The sequence below is a fragment of the Artibeus jamaicensis genome, unplaced genomic scaffold (genome assembly GCF_021234435.1).
Source record: "Artibeus jamaicensis isolate MK-2021 breed Jamaican fruit bat unplaced genomic scaffold, CSHL_Jam_final contig_3174, whole genome shotgun sequence".
In the NCBI taxonomy this organism is placed as follows: Eukaryota; Metazoa; Chordata; class Mammalia; order Chiroptera; family Phyllostomidae; genus Artibeus; species Artibeus jamaicensis.
Window position 1 is genome coordinate 2,612,148 of NW_026521738.1, and position 19,453 is coordinate 2,631,600.

The following is a 19,453-nucleotide window of genomic DNA, read 5'->3' on the forward strand; positions in this document are numbered from 1 at the left end:
CTTTTTTTTTAATAATAAACACGATCATGTTCTATAAAGTGAATGTAATGCTTCTAAAAAGAAAACAGAACTATGCAATTTAAAATATCCAGTGCAAGTCACCTTTAATTATGACAGCTTACCTTACCCATTATCTTCCGCCCATTCATAGCAGCTAGTGCTGCAGCTGCATGACGATGCTCATAAAACTCCACAAAACAATATGGATCATTACCAGCTGTCTGTTGAACAAAAAACACAACAACCAATTTTAAGTTTTATACTCCCATTATCTTAAAATTTATAACATCAGTTATCAGGCCATAAAGAATGGAAGGTCCATTCCATAAGTATATCTTTATCTTTTAAAAGTTTTATTTATTAATTTGAGGGGGGGAAACAGAGAGATTGATTCTTGTATATGCCCTGATTAGGGATCAAACCCACAAACTCAGCATATGAGGGTGATGCTTTAACCAAATAACCTACTCAGCCAGGACCCACAAGTAAATCTTTAGCTAAAAAAGCAAACACTTAGAACTGAGGGTTTTTCTTAAGTCCTCACCCAATGATATGTTTATTGATTTTAGAGTGGTGGGGGGTGGGCATCGAGAGACAGAAAGAGGTAATATTTTAGTTACCTCCTGTATGTGCTCCAACCAAGGATTGAACCTGCAACCCTTTGGTGCACTGGACTAGCTCCAACCAAGTCACCCAGCCAGGGCAAAAAAATGAGCTATTTTAATAGAAAACTATCTTCATCAAGTTGTATTATACTACTATGTATAATTTAATCTTTTATTAGTGACTAAGTGTCCTAATTATGGACAGATAATATATAGCTACACTCTCACCATTATCATAAAATACAACCTTTTCTTTGAGCTACAGAGGTTATATTTGCCTAGAATCCTATATTATCAAGTGTTAGTATTGGCTTCTATTTTTTAATTTTTATTTATTTTTCGGAGGGGAAGAGAGGGACAAAGAAAGGCAGGGAGAGAAACATTGATGTGAGAAAGAAACATCAATCGGTTGCCTTTAGCATGCCCCCAGTCAGGAGCCTGGCCTGCAACCCAGGCATGTGCCCTGACTGGGAAAAGGAACTGGAGAGCTTTTGGTTTGCATGATGATGCTCAGCCCACTCAGCCACACCAGTAAGGCTGGTATTGGCTTTTAACAACTTTTCTGTCTCTTCCCTGTGATATGTTCCCTTTTTGTTGCTATAAATGTACATATATTCTTGGTGCCTCTAACTTACTGAGCAGCAGAAAATCTCATTCAACCATCTTAAACTTGTTTCTACAATGTAAGTAAATAGAAGAGGTATTCTGGTAAGTAAAGTTTTAGAATAGGCTTTAGAATTTCGACTTTCTGATGTCATTTTTTAGCTGCTTCGTAGTCTTTTTAAAAATTCTCTTCTCTTTTCTGCTGGTGTTCCAAGTAGTTGACACTTGATGATATGTGAAGCCTGGATGTTTTAGTGTAAATTAAAGCAGAAAGAAAGTCCACTATTTTATACCTATCAGTGTAAAATACCAAATGACATCATAGACCTTTTGAAAGTTCTTGCTATAATCTCCTAAGCGGGACTGTTAATATAAGAAACTAAAAGGCTAGAATACTAGAATAAAGATATTTTGTTTAAAGCACAATTAATAGTTTAAACATCACTGGCAATGATTCTTAATTATTTTAGAGCAAAGAGGTGACCACAAATTGATATTGAGACTACCTGTTACTTTATATTAAAAACATTAGGGATCAACAGCTAATGGGGGGGTGGAAATGGGTGGGAGGTAGGGAGCACGCGGGGCGGGGTTGGGATGGGAGTAAAAGACAAAACTGTATTTGAAAAATAACTAAAGAAAAAAAAGAAAACAGTAGGGAATATAAGCATGTTTTTCAAGTTGTCTAATTCAAATACTACACTTGATAAGTGAGAATTTTAGTATACAGATCAATACTGACAGGAACCCAAAGGTGGTTAGAAAAAGTAGCTTATATTTATGAGTAGTAAATGATAAAAGAATGTTCACTTCAGTTAGTTGATCTGTACCCAGAAAAAAACTGTACTTTTTAGATAAAAAGAATCTAAGCATAGACATCATGAACCTTAATATTCCATGATGTGTAAAATTCATAAATATGGACATCATATGAATAGACTGGATAAGACTTTAGTAATAAAAACAAAATGTTAATCTATACCTTTGAATGATAGGAGCCCAAAATTTATATGAAGTGGCAAAGGCTAACCCTGCTAGTCTTTTCTGTAAGTAGGGTAGTCATTAACATTTTATTTTAATTTTTTTAAAAGATTTTATTTATTTATCTTTTAGAGGGAAAGGGAAGGAGAGAGGGAGAGAAACATCAATGTATGGTTGCTTTTCGTGCGTCCCCTGCTGGGAACTGGCCTGCAGGGAACCGGTCTGCAACCCAGGCATGTGCCCTGACTGGGAATCGAACTGACGACCCTTTGGTTGGCAGGCTGGTGCTCAATCCACTGAACCACACCAGCCAGGGCTAACACTTTGTTTAAACCTTCACCTGAGGACATGTTTTTAAAATTGATTTATAAAAAGAAAAGGTGGGGGAGAAAAAGAAATAGATAGATATGAGAAACATCTATTGGTTGCCTCCCATACTCGCCCTAACCAGGGATTGAACCTGAAACCTTTTAGTGTATGGCACAACACTCCAACCAACCGAGCCCCCTGCCAGGGCAGTCAGTAACATATTGCCTAGTGATCTTCAGCAGTCAAATATCTAGAATGACTAAGGGAGAGACTGGCAGCCTACAAACCAACAGAGAAGATTTGTATTTAGATAGTTCAATCTGGGTTTACATTCTTGCTTTGCTCATTTCTGCATATATTAAATGGGAATAACATGTGCTTTACACTATTTCTGTTGAGCACTTGTAATAATGCATTAGCATTAAATAAGAGGCAAGCAGTCCATAGATGCTATTGCTGGGATAAGGAAGGAGATCCGCATCAGTCAAAGATTTTAAATTTTCCATCATTTTCCATCTTCTCCTTCTTATCTTTCTCTATGGGTACAGAGGGATCTTTTTTTTTTTCCCAAGGGCATATAAATATTGAATGTGACACAAAACCACTTGAGTATAAAGGTCAAAAACATTAGTTGAATCCATCTTTATTACATGCAGGCGATTCTGACACTTTAGAAGATAGGTCTGACATTTTCAAATCTTAGACAACAAACAAAAGCCAACCGGATAAACAATTACTTTTTAATTACCAAGTAAAAAAAGAGATAAACTAGAAAACAACAGAAAAAGTAGCAGATACACATACACACACATGATTTTCTTTCCTGGGGAAAAGAAAAACAGAAAGAGTCCAGGGGATAATAGGATTTCCCTTTAGCTGACTTCTCTATCAAAAACATTTTTTAGATGTCTTCTTATACATATTATGATTCAAGATTAATACCAATTAGAGGAATTAATTCAAGGTATTTTCTATACATTAAGATCTGATGGATGGTGATTACCATAATGAAAAAAAAAAAAAAACCTTGAATCATGACCTTTGAAAATAAAGTTAAAAACATATCTCAGTATCAAATATCTATTACTTTTGCCCCAATTTCCCAATCTAATTGTAATAACTGAATCTCTAGATTAGCCTCTCGACTGATACCACATATAAACAATTCTGATGCTTTGATGCAAAGAAAAAGCATATATATATATATATATATATATATATAGTTCTCATCTACTCTAGAAATGACTAATTCTATTCTTCCTTTATTTAATAAAACATATTAAACTCATATATATATATATATATATAGTTCTCATCTACTCTAGAAATGATTAATTCTATTCTTCTTCCTTTATTTAATAAAACATATTAAACAGTGGTCAAAATGGATTCATTACAAATTCACTAAAATCCCTATGAATTCAGAGTATATAAACCACTTTAAGAGATTTAGAAGTAATGGATTAAATGATGTACATTAAAAAAGAAAGTTAAAATACCCTTACATCCATAATCATTTTGCAGTTTTTACAAGGTCCAATCTGGCTAAAGAGCTGGAGAATTAGAGCTTCTGTCACATCTCTGGAAAGGTTACCAACATATCTGAAACACAAAGAAAAACAACTTACCATTTTAAATTTACTTCTTTGGACCAGTTTCTAAAGTTGCTTACTGAAAAGTAAATATAGGAAAAGGCAGACCTTTACCTGAAACTATACTACTTGGGAATAGCTTATAATAGTTGGCCAAAACTTTAAAATCTCTCTCATAAAAAGATGTACTATAATGTAACTTGCAAGTGCATTAGACAGTGCTAGTAGAGGGGAAGCTAGTGTGTGTTTTGTCAAGGTACTGTAAATTAAACCTGTTATTTATTTCTAAGTTCCTAGGTTTACCTTAGGCAGATATGCTTTACAAAAAAAATTACTTATTTTTAACCCTGGCTGGCGTAGCTCAGTGGATTGAGCACGGGCCTGAGAACCAGAGTATCGCGGTTCGATTCCCAGTCAGGGCACATGCCTGGGTTGCAGGCCAGTTCCCAGCAGGGGACGCATGAGAGGCAACCATACATTGATATTTCTCTCCCACTCTTTCTCCTTCCCTTCCCCTCTATCAAAAAATAAATAAATAAAATATTTTAAAAAATTACTTATTTTTAGACAGGGTTAAGGAGAGAGAAAGAGAGGGAGAGAAATATCAATGGACTTCTCTTGTATACCTCCAACCTGGGACCTGGCTATCAACCCAGGCATGTGCCTTGACTAGGAATCGAACCCATGAGTTTTCGGTTTACAAGACAATGACCAACTGACTGAGCCATAGTGGCTGGGGAAAGGAATGGAAAACTTGTAAGGAATACAAAGATTCCAGGAGAGACCTTTAACAGATAATATGAATTAGTGACTAGCAAAGTTAACTAATGCAGTGCTACAAAACTAGAGGAGTGGGATAATCTTTATTTAAGGTTTTATAAATAAATTTTCAAAATAGGATTTTGAAAGATTACCTCTAGACATATTAGAATTAGAGGTTTATCACTTCTAAAATCAAAGAATGCCGACCCTCAACAACCATAGTTTTCATTCTTCTGCCAAGGATCCTTCAAAAAACGTGTGATGAAAGGTATAGACTCTTTCCCCAGAAAAATAAACATTTATACATGTCAATTCCTTCCTCCCATTTACTCATTCAATAAACATACATTGAATGACTACTATAAAGGCACTGGAATAAGCTAAAATGGTAAAGAGAAAAGTGCCAAATCTTAAGAAACAATGAATAGCACTTAAAAATCAGGTAAAATAATGATTAAAAAGTATAAAAGCAACATCTACTCAACAGCAATTTTTCCAATATTAGAAGTTATTATACCAGGCTCTGTTTCTGAAAATCAGTAATTAAAGGGATAGAATTAAGCATTTATCTTGCCTTTGCAGTAGAAACTCCAGTATAGTGTAACCTAACAGCTCCAGTGGATGAGGGAAAAGTTCTTTACAGAAAAATGCCAGCAAATAAATTTAGACAAACCACATTAAATTAACCATGTGTAAGCCTTATGGGTATTATACTATGATTATGGGAAGGGTGTCAAAGTTATCACATAGATCATTTAACAACTCCACAGGGAAAAGCCCTACCTTAAAAGTGAGAGCTTTGGCTGTTTTACCACTTTGACCTAGTGATCAAATAATTTTATAGATGAACAATGAGTCACTGTGTGTACAGTATAAATTATACAACATCACCCATGTGATGTCAAGTCAAAAAGGGCTAACTTGAATCTAGTCAAGCTTAAATTTAGATATGTTTATAGAATATTGGACACATAATAAAACAATTATACATCTCCAGGTATGGAATTTTGTATAAAGTAACTTATTTGATCTCTTAAAAATATTACTGTCCTGAAAAAAGTTTTTAAAAAAGAGAGGGCTATTCCTGATTTAAAAGGACTTAAAAGACACAACCAAATATAATAAATAATACTTGACTGGATCCTGTTATTTTCTGCAAGAAAAAAGCTATCCTCTAATAAATGTAGAAGAAATGAGGGAAATCACCATTAAAATACCACAGTAATAACTGCAACTGGCAAAATTCACCCATGGATGTTTTATACATGATATAACTTTAAGGAGAAACAGGGTATGTGTAAAGCCTCAGGTATCACCTATAAAATATGTATTAATTACTAATTTCGGCCAATTAATTGGCTGTTTTAACACGTGCCCACAAATTCTTTGACATGCAACCTCTATGAAGTGCAGCTTATTTCTCTCTCCTTTTGTGTGGGTTAGTCTTAGTGACTCAATTCTAATTAACGGAATATGTTGAGAAGTAGCCACTGTACAGTGGAGAAACAGTACCCTTCAAAATGCCAGGGACATAAAAGATATCTTCTCATATTAAAGGAGAGTAAAAAGACATGACTAAATAGAATGGTATCTTGGCCCTGGTAGGATAGCTCAGTTGGTTAGAGCATTCTTCCCATACACCAAGATTGTAGGTTCCGCCCCAGGTCAGGGCACATACAAAAATCATCCAATGAATGCATAAATAAGTAGAACGACAAACTGATGTTTTGTTTCTGTCTCTCAAATCAATAAAAATAAATGGGTAAATACATGATATCTTCAAAAAAAGACAGTGGAAAAAATTGGGAAACTGGAATAAAGCTTGTACTGTACCATGCCAATGTCTTAGTTTTGATAAGCATACCATAGTTATGTTAGCTGTTAACTTTAAGGGAAGCTGGAGTGAAGGTTATGTGAGAACTGTACTTTATAACTTTTTTTTTAGATTTTATTTATTGATCTTTAGAGGGGAAGGGAAGGAGAGAAATATCAATGTATGGTTTCCTCTTGTGCGTCCCTGCTGGGAACTGGCCTGCAACCCAAGCATGTGCCCTGACCGGGAATCGAACCACAGTTGTTTGGTTCACAGGCCTGTGCTCAATCCACTGAGCTACACCAGCCAGGGCTCTCTCTAACTCTTATGTGTGTATTCTCACGTGACTCTTGTCCCTCCCTATAAGAAAGTCTCAGGATTGCAATGTCAATTAAAAAAATGGCTCTTCCGAAAAACTTAATTCTAGCATCTATGTACTTTGATTTTAAAGCAAGATAACCTAGTGACAAGTGCACAGTATTTAGAGAACCTGAATTCTATTATTTACTCTTTGTAAACTAAGATCTTCTGAGAAATATTTTCTGAGTTTGAATAAGCGTGATTAAAAAACATAAGCTAGTTGAAAGAGCACTACTGGGTGCCCTGGCGAGTATGGTCTGATTGGTTGGGAATGTCATCTCCATAGATGGGAAGCGGGACGGGAAGAGTAGAATTGCACGTGCCTGGGTAGCAGCTCAGGTTGTGAGGTGGGCAGCCAATGGATGTTTCTCTCCCTCCCTTTCTTCCCCTCCCTCTAAAATCAGTGAGCATGTCCTCCATTGAGGATTTAAAAAAAATGGCACTATGGTTTGTATTACCTTTACATTTGTTTATTTGATGTAAGCTCTAGGAGCTTCTATCAATTAACTCTACACACAGCTGTTTAGAGAAATGCTTCAGAGAACTTACGGAAACAACATGCTCTCAGCCTCAGGCACCATTACAATAAACTATAAGTAATATATATAACATTTTCATATTAATCAAAGGACAGACATCTCTTTCTCTTCCTCGTGCTAATAAAAATAACCCATTACAGTCCAGGGTATGGCTCAGTGGATCGAGCGCAGGCTGTGAACCAAAGGGTCACGGGTTTGATTCCCAGTCAGGGCACATGCCTGGGTTGTGGGCCAAATCCCCAGTGGGACTAAAAATAAATAAAACCTTAAAAAAAATAACCCATTACAAATTAATTTTAAAATATTTTATTTATTTATTTTCAGAAAGAGGGGAAGAGAGAGAGAGAGAGAAACATCAATGTATGGTTGCCTCTCACATGGCCACCACTGGGGACCTGGCCTGCAACCCAGACACGTCCCCTGACTGGGAATTGAACCGGTGACCCTTTGGTTCACAGCCAGCACTCAATCCACTGAGATATACCAGGCAGGGTTACAAATTATTTGTAACACAACATTTTTGTTGTTTACATTTTTTATTGATTTTGGAGAAAAGAAGAAGGGAGAGAGGAAGACGGAGGGAACAGAGAGAAGAGAGAGAAGAGAAAAGCACTAATTTGCTGTTCTACTTACTGACGCATTCATTGGTTGATTCTTGTATATGCCCTGACTGGGGACTGAAACCTGCACCACTGGCCTACTATGGACAGCACTCTAACCAACTGAGCTACCTGGCCAGGGCTAGTCTTTTCTTTTTACCATAAAGTTAATCACTGATATCAATCTCAAATTTTTAGAAATGACTTGATAACGTTATTACTTTCCAACTCTAGCTGCTAAATACAGAGAAGTTTGAAATCTATTTGTTATACTTCAAAGTACTTCCAATGGAAAATAAGTTTTTTAGTTTGTATAATGCTCTGTAATTCACGAAGTTAATTCTCATTTTTTATGTTTCTTTCTTTAGTTGTTTTATTCCCCGTCATATATTCTGTTTCTGAAGCCAAAGGATTTCACATTAACAGTATGAACTCAGAATTTTTTCCTTTTGGCCACCAAACATCTTCCCTACTATTTTTAGAAAATTCCTCATCTGAAGGCAAAGCCTGATTCCTCTACAGAAGCTGAAATGCCTAGATATGGTTTTGTAGTCTACTTTGCAATTGATCTAGGCTAAGTCAATTTAGAGATACCAGTCCTGAAGACAGGACATATAGCCCAAAGACTGAAGAGACTCCATTTTGGTGTCAAATAGCAATGATGTCCCATGCCCAGTGAATTTGGTCAATAGATTTGGTACTAGTATCTTTTCTGGGATGGTCTGTAACTTGAGTAGGAATTGTGGCCTGACAGTTCCCTCTTTCCTGAACATTTCCTAAGCTAGGTTCCATAACCCGCCTGACATATTGGTAGTGTCCAGTATCTTTTTAATTAATTCCTTTTATGTTTAATTATTTTTGCTGCTCGCATTTATGAAAATCCTGACTGATATAAAAATCGACACTCAGGGCAGTGGCAAGCCAAGGTCCCCATCATGATGTCTATTGGACTACTAACCAAAACTGTAATTTTCTGCCCTGGCTGGTGTAGCTCAGTGGATTGAGTGCAGGCCTGCGAATCAAGGGATCAAGGTTCGATTCCCAGTCAGGGCACATGCCTGGGTTGCAGGCCAGTTCCCAGCGGGGGACCCATGAGAGGCAACCATACATTGACATTTCTCTCCCTCTCTCCTTCCCTTCTCCTCTAAAGATAAATAAAATCTTTTTTAAAAACCCTGTAATTTTCTTACATTAGTTTTTATTTTTCAAAAATGCTTTTTCGGGGGGAATAACATTGAAATATCCATTTTTAAAACAGATTTTTATTTATTTACTTTCAGACAGAGGGGGAGGGAGGGAGAAAGAGAGGAAGAGAAACATGGATGTGCAAGAGAAACATGAATTGGTTGCTTCTCGCACACCCCCACTGGAGGCCTGGCCTGCAACCCAGGCTTGTGCCCTAACAGGTATTGAACGAACAGGTGACCTCAAGGTTCAAAGGCCAATGCTCAATCTACTGAGCCACACCAGCCACGGCTGAAGTATCTATTTTTAACTATCTAATGGACTTCTTTTTAACAGCATGGACTGAAGTATCCCGTGTTATAACACCTATGAGATCATGTACCAATCTTACACAGAATGGGAAGTAAAAAGTAGAAGAGAATTAACTGTTAAGGCAAACAGACTTCAATGAACTAAAAAGATTCTTTCCTGGACAACTGGATAAATGAATATGAACTGTATATTACTTAAAGATGTTGTCTTGGTGTAGTCTCCTTAATATGAAAATTGTGTAATGGCTATATAAGAGATGCCCTTGTTCTTAGAAAAATACATAAGTAAAGTAGTTAGGCCTAACATGTTACAATGTCTTTTCAAATGGTTCAGGGAAAAAAAGGTAACTACATTCTCACAGAATTACTTTTGACTATTTGGCTAATTGGTAAATCCATATGAAAGTTACTTAACTCTTTAATGTATTATTTTTGTTACTTTTCTGTAGGTTTTTAATTTTTTCAAAGTAAAAACCTACCTGTGAAGATTCAATGACGAAATCACCAATGTTACAATGAAAATATGACATTCTGCCAGGGATAGGATTTTGTATCAATTTAGCACATATTTTTGAAGCTGATAACTAAGTTTAGATAGTTGTAAAACTGTAATCTAAAGCACTTAAAATATTAATTCATATTAGTACAGATCTAGAAAATTTAACCTAGACACATTTACAAAGCAGAATGCTGTATTGGATTGTTTTGAGCCACAATCACTGTATAAAAATGTAGAATTTGATATAAGACCTCTGTGAAAATCTGAATGAACATCACAAATAATAGATTTTTTTGCTAATGATAAATTTGATTAAGAGACTTTTATTGAGTGATTTTAGAGAGAAGAAGGGAAGAGGGAGGAGGGAGGGAGGGAGGAGGGAGGGAGGGAGAAAGAGAGAAAGAGGGAGGGGGGTGAGGGAGGGAGGGGGAGGAGAGAGAGAGAAAGAGACAGAGAGAGAGAAAGAAAACCTTCTATTGTTCCACTAATTTATGCAGTGGTTGTTTCTTGTATGTACCCTGACCCAGGATCAAACCTGAAACCTTGGCATATCCAGACGCTGCTCTAACCAACTGAACTACCCAGTCAGGACTGAGAAAGAGATTTTTATTCATACTATATATCTACTGTCTAGATATGTCAGGGTTCTACTGTCTAGATATGTCAGGGTTCTACTGTCTAGAACCCTGCCTGGAACACTATAAATATTCTACAAATATCTATTTAAGAGATAACTGTACTCACAGAATTACTTTTAAATATTTCAAATTGCTAGGAAATTATCCCATTCTGCCTGAGTTACTTTAGTTCAGGGGGAAAAGGTATATATCTTCTACTAATTATGAAATTATGTAAAACAGTAAATGCTTATATATGTATATAAGCATATATATATAAGCAAAAGTAGGATTACAGTTGAGCACTTATTTCCATATGAACTGTAAGTCTACTTTTGCACACCCATATATATACTATATAAACACACATATATATATATATACACTTATATATACACACACTATACATCAGCATCATAACTTTACTATTAAACAACTGTCTACTCTTAACAAAGGATAGTCTGCTGCATTACAGCTGACACCCTCTTATGTTATTAGCTAGCACCATCCTCACTTGGAAACTAGACCACATGCAATACATAAACCAGCCTGAACAAATGTACCTAACACTACAACTGAAGACATTCATGCTCTTAAGCTGGTTCTCATTTTTACTTATATTTTGCAACGAGCTATCATTTTGACTGAAATTACACATTTATAAATACACCTACTTACTGTTGACTTAATTCTCACATTCCACATTTAACCCACTGGTAATTGCTGTTGCTCTCCTTTCAAAATATTTCCAGAATCAAACCACTTCTCACAATGTATTTCCAAAGTACTGCTGACAAGGAACTGAATATTGGCAATCTCTAACTTAAAGAGGTGATGCTGAACACTCATTTGTGGCAGATGATGGCATTTTCTCTGAGCCATTTTAGGGACATAGGTGATACTGTAGTTCAAAGTATATCTTACCCTCAAGAATGAGTAAAATCTGAATTCACTGCTTGGAATTGTACCAGTTTTTAAATCAAATTTACTGATCACTTACCACAAACCAGATACTGTGCTAAGAATATATTAAAAGGGCCTGACTTCCAGGGTCATTAAAATATACATTTTATAGTAAAAGTAAAAATACTGCTAGAAAAAGTTAGAGTTTAACACCTATTCATTTATTTTTTTAAAGATTTTACTTACTTATTTTTACAGAGAGGGGAAGTGAGGGAGGAAAGGGAGAGAAGTATTAATGGGCTGCTTCCTATATACACCCCAACTGGGTACCAAACCCACAACCCAGACATGTGCCCTGACTTGGAATTGAACCAACAACCTTTCGCTTTGTGACTGACACCCAACCAACTGAGCCATACCTACTCATTTAATCAAGATTGGTCTGACTGGAAAATGGGAGCTCTGGTTGAAGGCTGTAGAAGCAATGGAGTAGATAGACATGTTAGAGCTTGAACTACTTTGGGAAAAATATTCTTGGATGGGGTCTTCCAGTGAAGTACACATGGCAAAATTAGTCCTAAGAGCTCAGAGTTGAGGGTAGAAAACTTGCAGAAAGCTGAACCAAAAAGGTGTTTGTTGGATAACTTAAGTCTAAGCTTTTCCTCAGCAGCAAAATGGACCCATTTACTGTAGAGTTCTGATGTGGATTACGCGTGGAACACGTGTGGAACACGTACAGCACTGACGAATCACAAACACTCTGAGTATCTGTTGAACAAAACTTCATTATTTCTCCTGCAATGGTTGGTCTCCTGTCCCCAGGCTATTTAAGTGGTTTTGTACACTGGCCCAAGAAAGCTGAAGTTGACTTCGTTATCGACATGCTAAAAAGGTTAAGTTTCCGGATATTTCTGGGAGTTTCTAAAATTAAAAATTACAAAATAATACAAAAATCTTAAATCTGAAGACATTATAAAAGATGTGCATTTTTAAACCCAATACGCTGCTGGTTACCATACTTCTAGCAGAGGCAAAAGTAAAAAAAAAAAAAAAAGATTTCCATAAGCTCTATGGGGCTAACAGTTTTCTAGGGAGTATTCACCTACAGATATAATCTTTCAAAAAACAAAGGTCGTGTACTAATTGCTGCATCCTCTTGAAAACACACTGAAGTTAACATTATCAGACAAACTAGCAAAAAGTTTAATCTATTAAGAATACAAGTGTGACTACTTCTCAAGTAGATTACAAAATGGAAACTTTCGGTGGTAAAAAAATATTTGATTACATTGTACTTCCTAACAACTGTAATGTCTGGAGAGGTGCAAAAAGAAGCTTAACATTGTATTTTTAATGCATAGTTCTCAAAGAGCCAGTATTTTACGAATAAAAACAAAAAGGCATGTCAAAACTCATCAAGCTTTTTGTTCTTTTTCAGAAAAGCAACAATGAATCAACTTATCCGATGATACTCTGAAAAAGAGGACGCTGAGGCAACAAAGTAAACATCCCAAGCTGAAATCATTTAACACTAACTGTAAGAATTCTCAGAGGTGATTAAATATGTTAAGGCATTTAACAACTGTTGCTTCATAAAAGCTGCCCGCTCGTTCAGCAACACGTCAACCACAACAGTAGCAAGCGATGATAAAAATGCATTATATCTACTTCCCCTCAGTTGATATATACCTCCGGGTGAGATTTCCATTTTTCAAAAGCAGCTTCAAAATCCTTAGGATGTCTAGTATTAGACTTCCTGGTGGGGAGAGTGCTATAGAAGGAAAGCCAAGGAGAGCCTAAAGCAAAATACTTGGTTTTCCAGTGGGTAACTGTGACAATAAAGTTTACCTCACTGGAAATAAGTACAAGCAGCCTCAAAAGAAAGATTCCTATTGACGAGGAAAAAATTAAAGGAAAAATTTCAGCAAGGAATCAAAGTAAAATTAAAGTCGGCTGTATAGGTCAAAAGAGATTAATCAAGAACAGGGGAAGGGGAAAAAAGAGAAGGAAAGCAAGGAACACAGAGAAGGATCTCCGAGTTCTAAATACAGGTTTGAATGAAAAAGTCTTTTCTCCAAGCCTGAGACCCCAGAGGGCTGGTGGCGAGGCCAAAGGCCATGATATGGTGTAAAGTGAAGGGACTGATTCCGAGCTGAGCCCCTACTCGCTCCACCTAGTCCTCTCACAGCCAGAGTCTCCGTCCCTAAGGATCCAGGTGTGAGCTAAGCAGAGGAATCACGCTATCGTGGCGTCTACTGAAGACAGCAGTCTGGGGAGCAGCGAAGGGACAAGACCTCCCTCCTGGACGACCACCATCCCACCCCCATATCGTTGCCTCAGACTCACAGAGTCTTGGGCATCTCGTCCTCCATGGCTGCTGCTGTCGCGGCGGCGCCTCTGGGTCCAGCTCCCTACTCTTTACTACCTCCCAAAATGCCTGAGCGGCTCTGGCTGCAGAATAGCGGGGTTTCTCGGCTAACTGGAGGTTACTCCACCTCCTTCTTGCGCTGCAATTATACTAAATCGCCCGGCCCAGCGCGAACAATGAAGCCCCAATACAAGATGGCGGCGAGCCGGGGGCCAGCGCGCAGCCAGCGAAGGGCCCAGACCTGCGCAGACGCAGAAGAACCGTGCACTTTCAACCTTCCGGCGCCAAGCTGCACCTCAATTCATAGGTTCATTAGCTGCGCAGGCGCTCTTCCACCGACGTCAGGAAAGTCTCCGAATGGGCAGGCGTAGGGGTTAACTATTTCAGGGCTTGCTTTTGTTTGCCTTCCCTCTCCAGATTCCAATATTTTCACAATGAATTATGAAATAGAAATCTGCATAGAAATTAAAAATTGTAAGTGTTTCTAGAAGTAAAAAGTTTGGTAAATCCTTAAAAGTGGAAGGGATAAAGGAGGGGCATGCGCCGCCCGGGAATCGAACCCGGGTCGCAAGAATGGGAATCTTGCATGATACCACTACACCAGCGGCGCTGTTGGGCTCTCACGTTGCTGAAATTTTTAGAACTATATACGAGCGAATGTTCGAGTACAGGATGATTTATTTGTTCATTAAAAACCAAAAGTATCAGAAATTATAATCTGCTGTTTTTCACTGATGTAAGAAATAATTTATTTTTTCTCATCCAAATACAATTGAATGGGTGTTCCTATTTTTTTTTTTTGTATAGAGAAATTTCAATTACATTTTTTAAAAATTTATAAAAGTAAGTTTCCAGTCCTGGCCCGGTAGCTCAGTTGGTTAGAGCAGTGTCCGGATGCACTAAGGTTGTGGGTTTGATCCGTTATAGGTGGGGGCACGTATAGTCAAATGAACTTATGTATTTAAACCAAATGATTTTACTTAAAAATATAAAATATTAATCTTTTGAGGATGAATAAGACAAATGTTAATGGTGAATAGCATTGTATTTTCTAACAGCTTTTTAATATAATTCACATAACTTACAATATGTCCATTTAAAGTACAGTTCAGTGTTTTTAGTGTATTCACAGAGATATGCAACCCTCATTATAATCAATCTTAGAACATTTTCATCATCCCTAAAAGGAAACCCTTACCAATTAGCAGTCATTCCCTATTCCCCAGCCCAGCCCAATCTCTAGCCCACTAATCTTTTCTTTCTATAGATTTGCCTGTTTTAGACAATTCAAGTAATGGAATCATACAATAATAATGCAAATGGTCATTTTTTACTGCCTTCTTTAACTCAGCGCTATGCTTTTTTGATTCATCCATGTCATAGCATGTATCAATACATCAATACTTCATATAAAATTGTGTGGATATAGTAGCAGAAGTATTTTTTAAGCTTAAAAACTTTATTACATCTTTATTGTCATATTTATGATATATTATATTTATTAATAAAGTTTTGTTGAAAACTTGTTAAAGTTTTAAAGTTCCAAAAGTTAATACATGCTCACTGTGGCAAGTGAAACAATATAGGTAAATAAGGAAAAGATGAATAGTTCCCTTATTTTTCCTATCTTGAGGTAATTACCTCTGTAGAATAGAGGTAATTAATGTTAACAGATCAGTCTATAAACTTCCACATCTTACTTTATATGCATACAGATGCACATGTATATAAGTACTTGGGGTTTTCTGTTATTTAAAAGAATGTGGATATGCTATGGATGTTACTTTGCAAGTTCTTTTCTAATTTATACTTACATTCTACATGTTCTCCAGTTCAACTTATAACAGATCTAATTAATTTTTTTAAATAACTAAAATAGTCCATAGAATGAATGTGCCACAATTTATTAAATGGTAAACTGTATAAATAACCATAAGTGGTACTGATGGACATTCAGGTTATGTACATAGGTATATCCTTGTAACTGATTCTTTCTGTAGACTAGATTCCCAAAGGTAGCATTTCTGACTTAAATAATTGTTGTTACAAGGTTTTAGTCATGCACACCCCCACCAACAATATTTGAAAGTCATTCCTGAGATCTCAGTCCACTCTACTTCACTTTCTCCTGCAGTAAGATGTTATTAGTCTTATTAATTTTTGCCAACATACTTTAAATTATTACTGTAGTTGAGCATTTATTCATGTGTATTTTTTGGCCATTGGCACTTGCTTTGTCTTTCATGAATTGCATATTCATAGACTTGATCCATGTTTATATTGAGTTGTGCACCTCTTTTTATGAATTTGTGGAGTTTTTTGTACAATTGTGGTATATACGCCACAATCTTATCTGTTATATTAGTGGCAAATATTTTTCGCATGCATTATTTTTAAAAACTTTAAAAATTCTCTCTTTAGCTATCTGAAATGTTTATTTTATGTAGTCAAATATGTTTATATTTTCTTCCTTTTTTAAAAAGTATTTAAAAAATACTTTTTAGAGAGAGGAGACAGGAAGGAGAAAGAGAGGAAGAGAAATATCAATGTGTGGTTGCCTCTCATTTGTCCCCTACTGGGGACCTGGCCTGCAACCCAGGCAAGTGCCCTGACTGGGAATCGAACCAGTGGCCCTTTGCTTCACAGGCCCATGCTCAATCCACTGAGCTATACCAGCCAGGCTATAGTTTCTTATATCACTTCTGAATTTTCCGTCTTATCTTAGACAAACATAATATCATTTACCCTATTTAGAATAAGAAAGGAATGAGATGTGAAGAACTAATATGGTATAAAAATGAATGTCCTCAAAGTAGTTTCAAAGAAGAAAAAAAGACATGGAACAGAGATAGAATTATAGATTTGAACGTTGTTGAAGATAAACAAAGCCAGGCACTAAAGTTTACATTTTAATCATAATGTACTATTCCAATGGGGAAAAGAGTACAGCCTGAACTGAACTTCAATTTGTATAGAGGTGACTGGGCCCTTTAAAGGGAAAATGAAAGAATCTGGAGGGGGATGAGCAGGGGCCCAGTAAAGTCAGGGAAGTGAAAAATTAAAAAGAGAATGGTGGGGGTATGGATCTGTGCTCATTAGGTAGACTCCTACCATCCCACAATATGGGGACACAGAGCTCCATTTTTATGCGTTGAATGGAACAAACAAAATTATTGTGGGAACCTTGAGTTATCTCAGATAGGCACTTTAAGGGGAGCTAGGATTACCCCAAGGAGGTGGCTTTAAGTAGTTAGAAACTATGTTAGTGTTTCATTCAAGTCTTTAAAGCCCAAAGTTGAGGCCTAGTCAAGAAGAGGGCTCAGAAGAGTCTGGCTGGAGTTTGGTGAAGGAGAGAATCTTCGTGTTTTGCTTCTTAGGGAGACTGCTTTTGAACAACACTCTTGAATAAATGTTTGTTATATTATCTCATTATTACCCTTAGAATATGAAGTGATACTTTTTCCCTATGATTTTTAAAAAACCTTTTTGAGTTTCTTGGCAGTGTTACTTTAAAAGGGCAAGAGTGTGGAATTAAGACGGTCTTTGATCCACCTCCCACTTCTTCCACTTTGCAACTCTTTTACTCTGTCCCTTCATTGTGAACTCTCTCCCAGAGTTTCAGTAGCAGAAATGAAAATTTCTAAATGTGACATTTGTGGTAAGCTGATTTACATGGTCAATTCTTAAAAAACAACAGAAATTTATTGAGGGCCTAGGAGCTTAATGCACTGAGCTGTTGTGGGCATAATGTAATTCATAAATAGGAAAGTAGAAGACACATATAGTTTAGTTTTTTCTTTGTAATTTCTAGATGTAGTGGAAAAGGGGGTATAATCTTCCCTGGCCAGTGTGGCTTAGTTGGTTGGAGCATCATCCCATAACTGAAAGGTTACAAGGTTCAATTCCCAGTCAGGGCACATACCTAGGTTGTTGGGCATGTGACCCCCAGTTTGGGGGTCTCTATTTCTCTCTTCCTCTCTCCCTTCCTCTTCCTCTAAAAGCAATGGAAAAAAAAATGTCCCTGGGTGAGGATAAAAAAAGGGGAACTTAATCTTTACATTTTTATGTTCTTAAGTAGAAGTGTTTCTTTCTTGTGTGATTTGCATCTTATTCAATGAACATTCCCACTTCCCTTTTCTTACTCTGCTCTGCTGCCCCCCTTGCTTTTCCTTAAATACACAAAGCATCTTTTTGCCTGGAAAGCTCTTTCCCCAGATATTTGCCTGGTTGACTCCCCTCACTTCCTTCAAGCTTTGTTCAAATGCCATCCTACTCAAGGAGGCCTACCCTGACCATCATATTTAAAATTGCAACCCAGCTCTGACTGGTGTGGCTCAACTGGTTGGAGTGTCATCCCATAACCAAAAGATTGCAGGTTTGATTCCCAAGCAGGACACATGTGTAGGTTGTGGGCATGTATGGGAAGCAACCAATCGATGCTACTCCTTCCCATTGATGTTTCCCTTCCTACCTCTCTACCTTTTCTTCTCTCTCTAAAAGCAATCCTCTGCTTGAGGATAAAAATAAAATAAAATAAAGTAAAATTGCAACCCATTCCCATTCCTCATACCCTGTTGTATATATTACATAATTTACTTCTTTATTCTAGTTATTACCTGTCTCCCTTTACTACATTGTCAGTTTCATTAGAATAAATATTTTTTAAAATCTGTTTTGTTCACTGATTTTTCTCATTCACATAGAACATTGCCTGACACTTAGAAGGAACTCAATTAATAGTTGTCCAATGAATGAATGCTTTTTGCACTGAATTTTCTACTTCCTTTCTCCAAGTTTAACTTGCTTTCTTCTTTTTGTTTTGTATAATTTATGTTTCCTAGAATCTGGATAAAATTAACTGTAACAATGTGGTGCTTAACACTATTTAAGCCTCATTTTAGGTTCTTTAAACCACCTCAGTATTTGCAAACATGAATTCACATGCCAGTAAAACTGGAAAACTAAAATTTGACATACCAACAAATTTACCCAGTATTGATGTAATTACAATCAATCAATATATGTAACATGCAGACTTTAACAGAATTTGGCCTTTATAAACTAGTTTACACATGAAGTTGCTTCTCGGTCCTAACCTAGTCAGTGTTACACAACAGACCTCCTTCTCGTAGCTTTTTCTCTGTAAACAGATTCCTCTCCTTAGGTGAAAAAGACCCACCAAATTTTCCCCCGGGATAAAATGTTAACAGAATTATCCAGTTCTAAAGTATCAGCAGATATAACACCAGAATTGGGTTACTTTTACTTACATGGTATAATAGAAAGTTACAATGTTCGAGGTTGTGGGTTTAGTCCCTGGTCAGGGTACATACAAGAGTCAACATATGAATGGATAGGTAAGTGGAAAGACAAATAGATGTTTCTCTCTCTTTCTAAAACCAATAAA

The 19,453-nt window shown here is 36.7% G+C and overlaps 1 protein-coding gene and 1 non-coding gene across 11 annotated transcripts in view; both read right to left on the bottom strand.

Annotated features, from left to right (window-relative positions):
* Positions 1-14,286, bottom strand: part of TIA1 (TIA1 cytotoxic granule associated RNA binding protein) — a 35,232-nt gene extending 20,946 nt beyond the window's left edge. For 6 of the 10 annotated variants that reach the window (XR_008391212.1, XM_053663353.1, XM_053663351.1 and 3 more), the window contains exons 1-3: positions 14,025-14,286; positions 3,998-4,100; positions 123-221 (exon numbers count right to left, since the gene is read on the bottom strand). Coding sequence is in view for 8 of the 10 variants with exons in the window: in XM_053663353.1 (XP_053519328.1) it covers positions 123-221; positions 3,998-4,100; positions 14,025-14,050 (228 nt within the window). In the remaining 2 variants the exon portion in view is untranslated. The remainder of the gene's footprint in view (positions 1-122; positions 222-3,997; positions 4,101-14,024) is intronic. The other 4 variants (XR_005079878.1, XM_037127238.2, XM_037127237.2 and 1 more) reach the window with 1 other exon arrangement.
* Positions 14,287-14,585: 299 nt separating this feature from the next.
* Positions 14,586-14,656, bottom strand: TRNAG-CCC (transfer RNA glycine (anticodon CCC)). The gene has a single exon. It is a non-coding gene; the product is annotated as a tRNA-Gly (tRNA).
* Between the last annotated feature and the right edge of the window lie 4,797 nt (positions 14,657-19,453).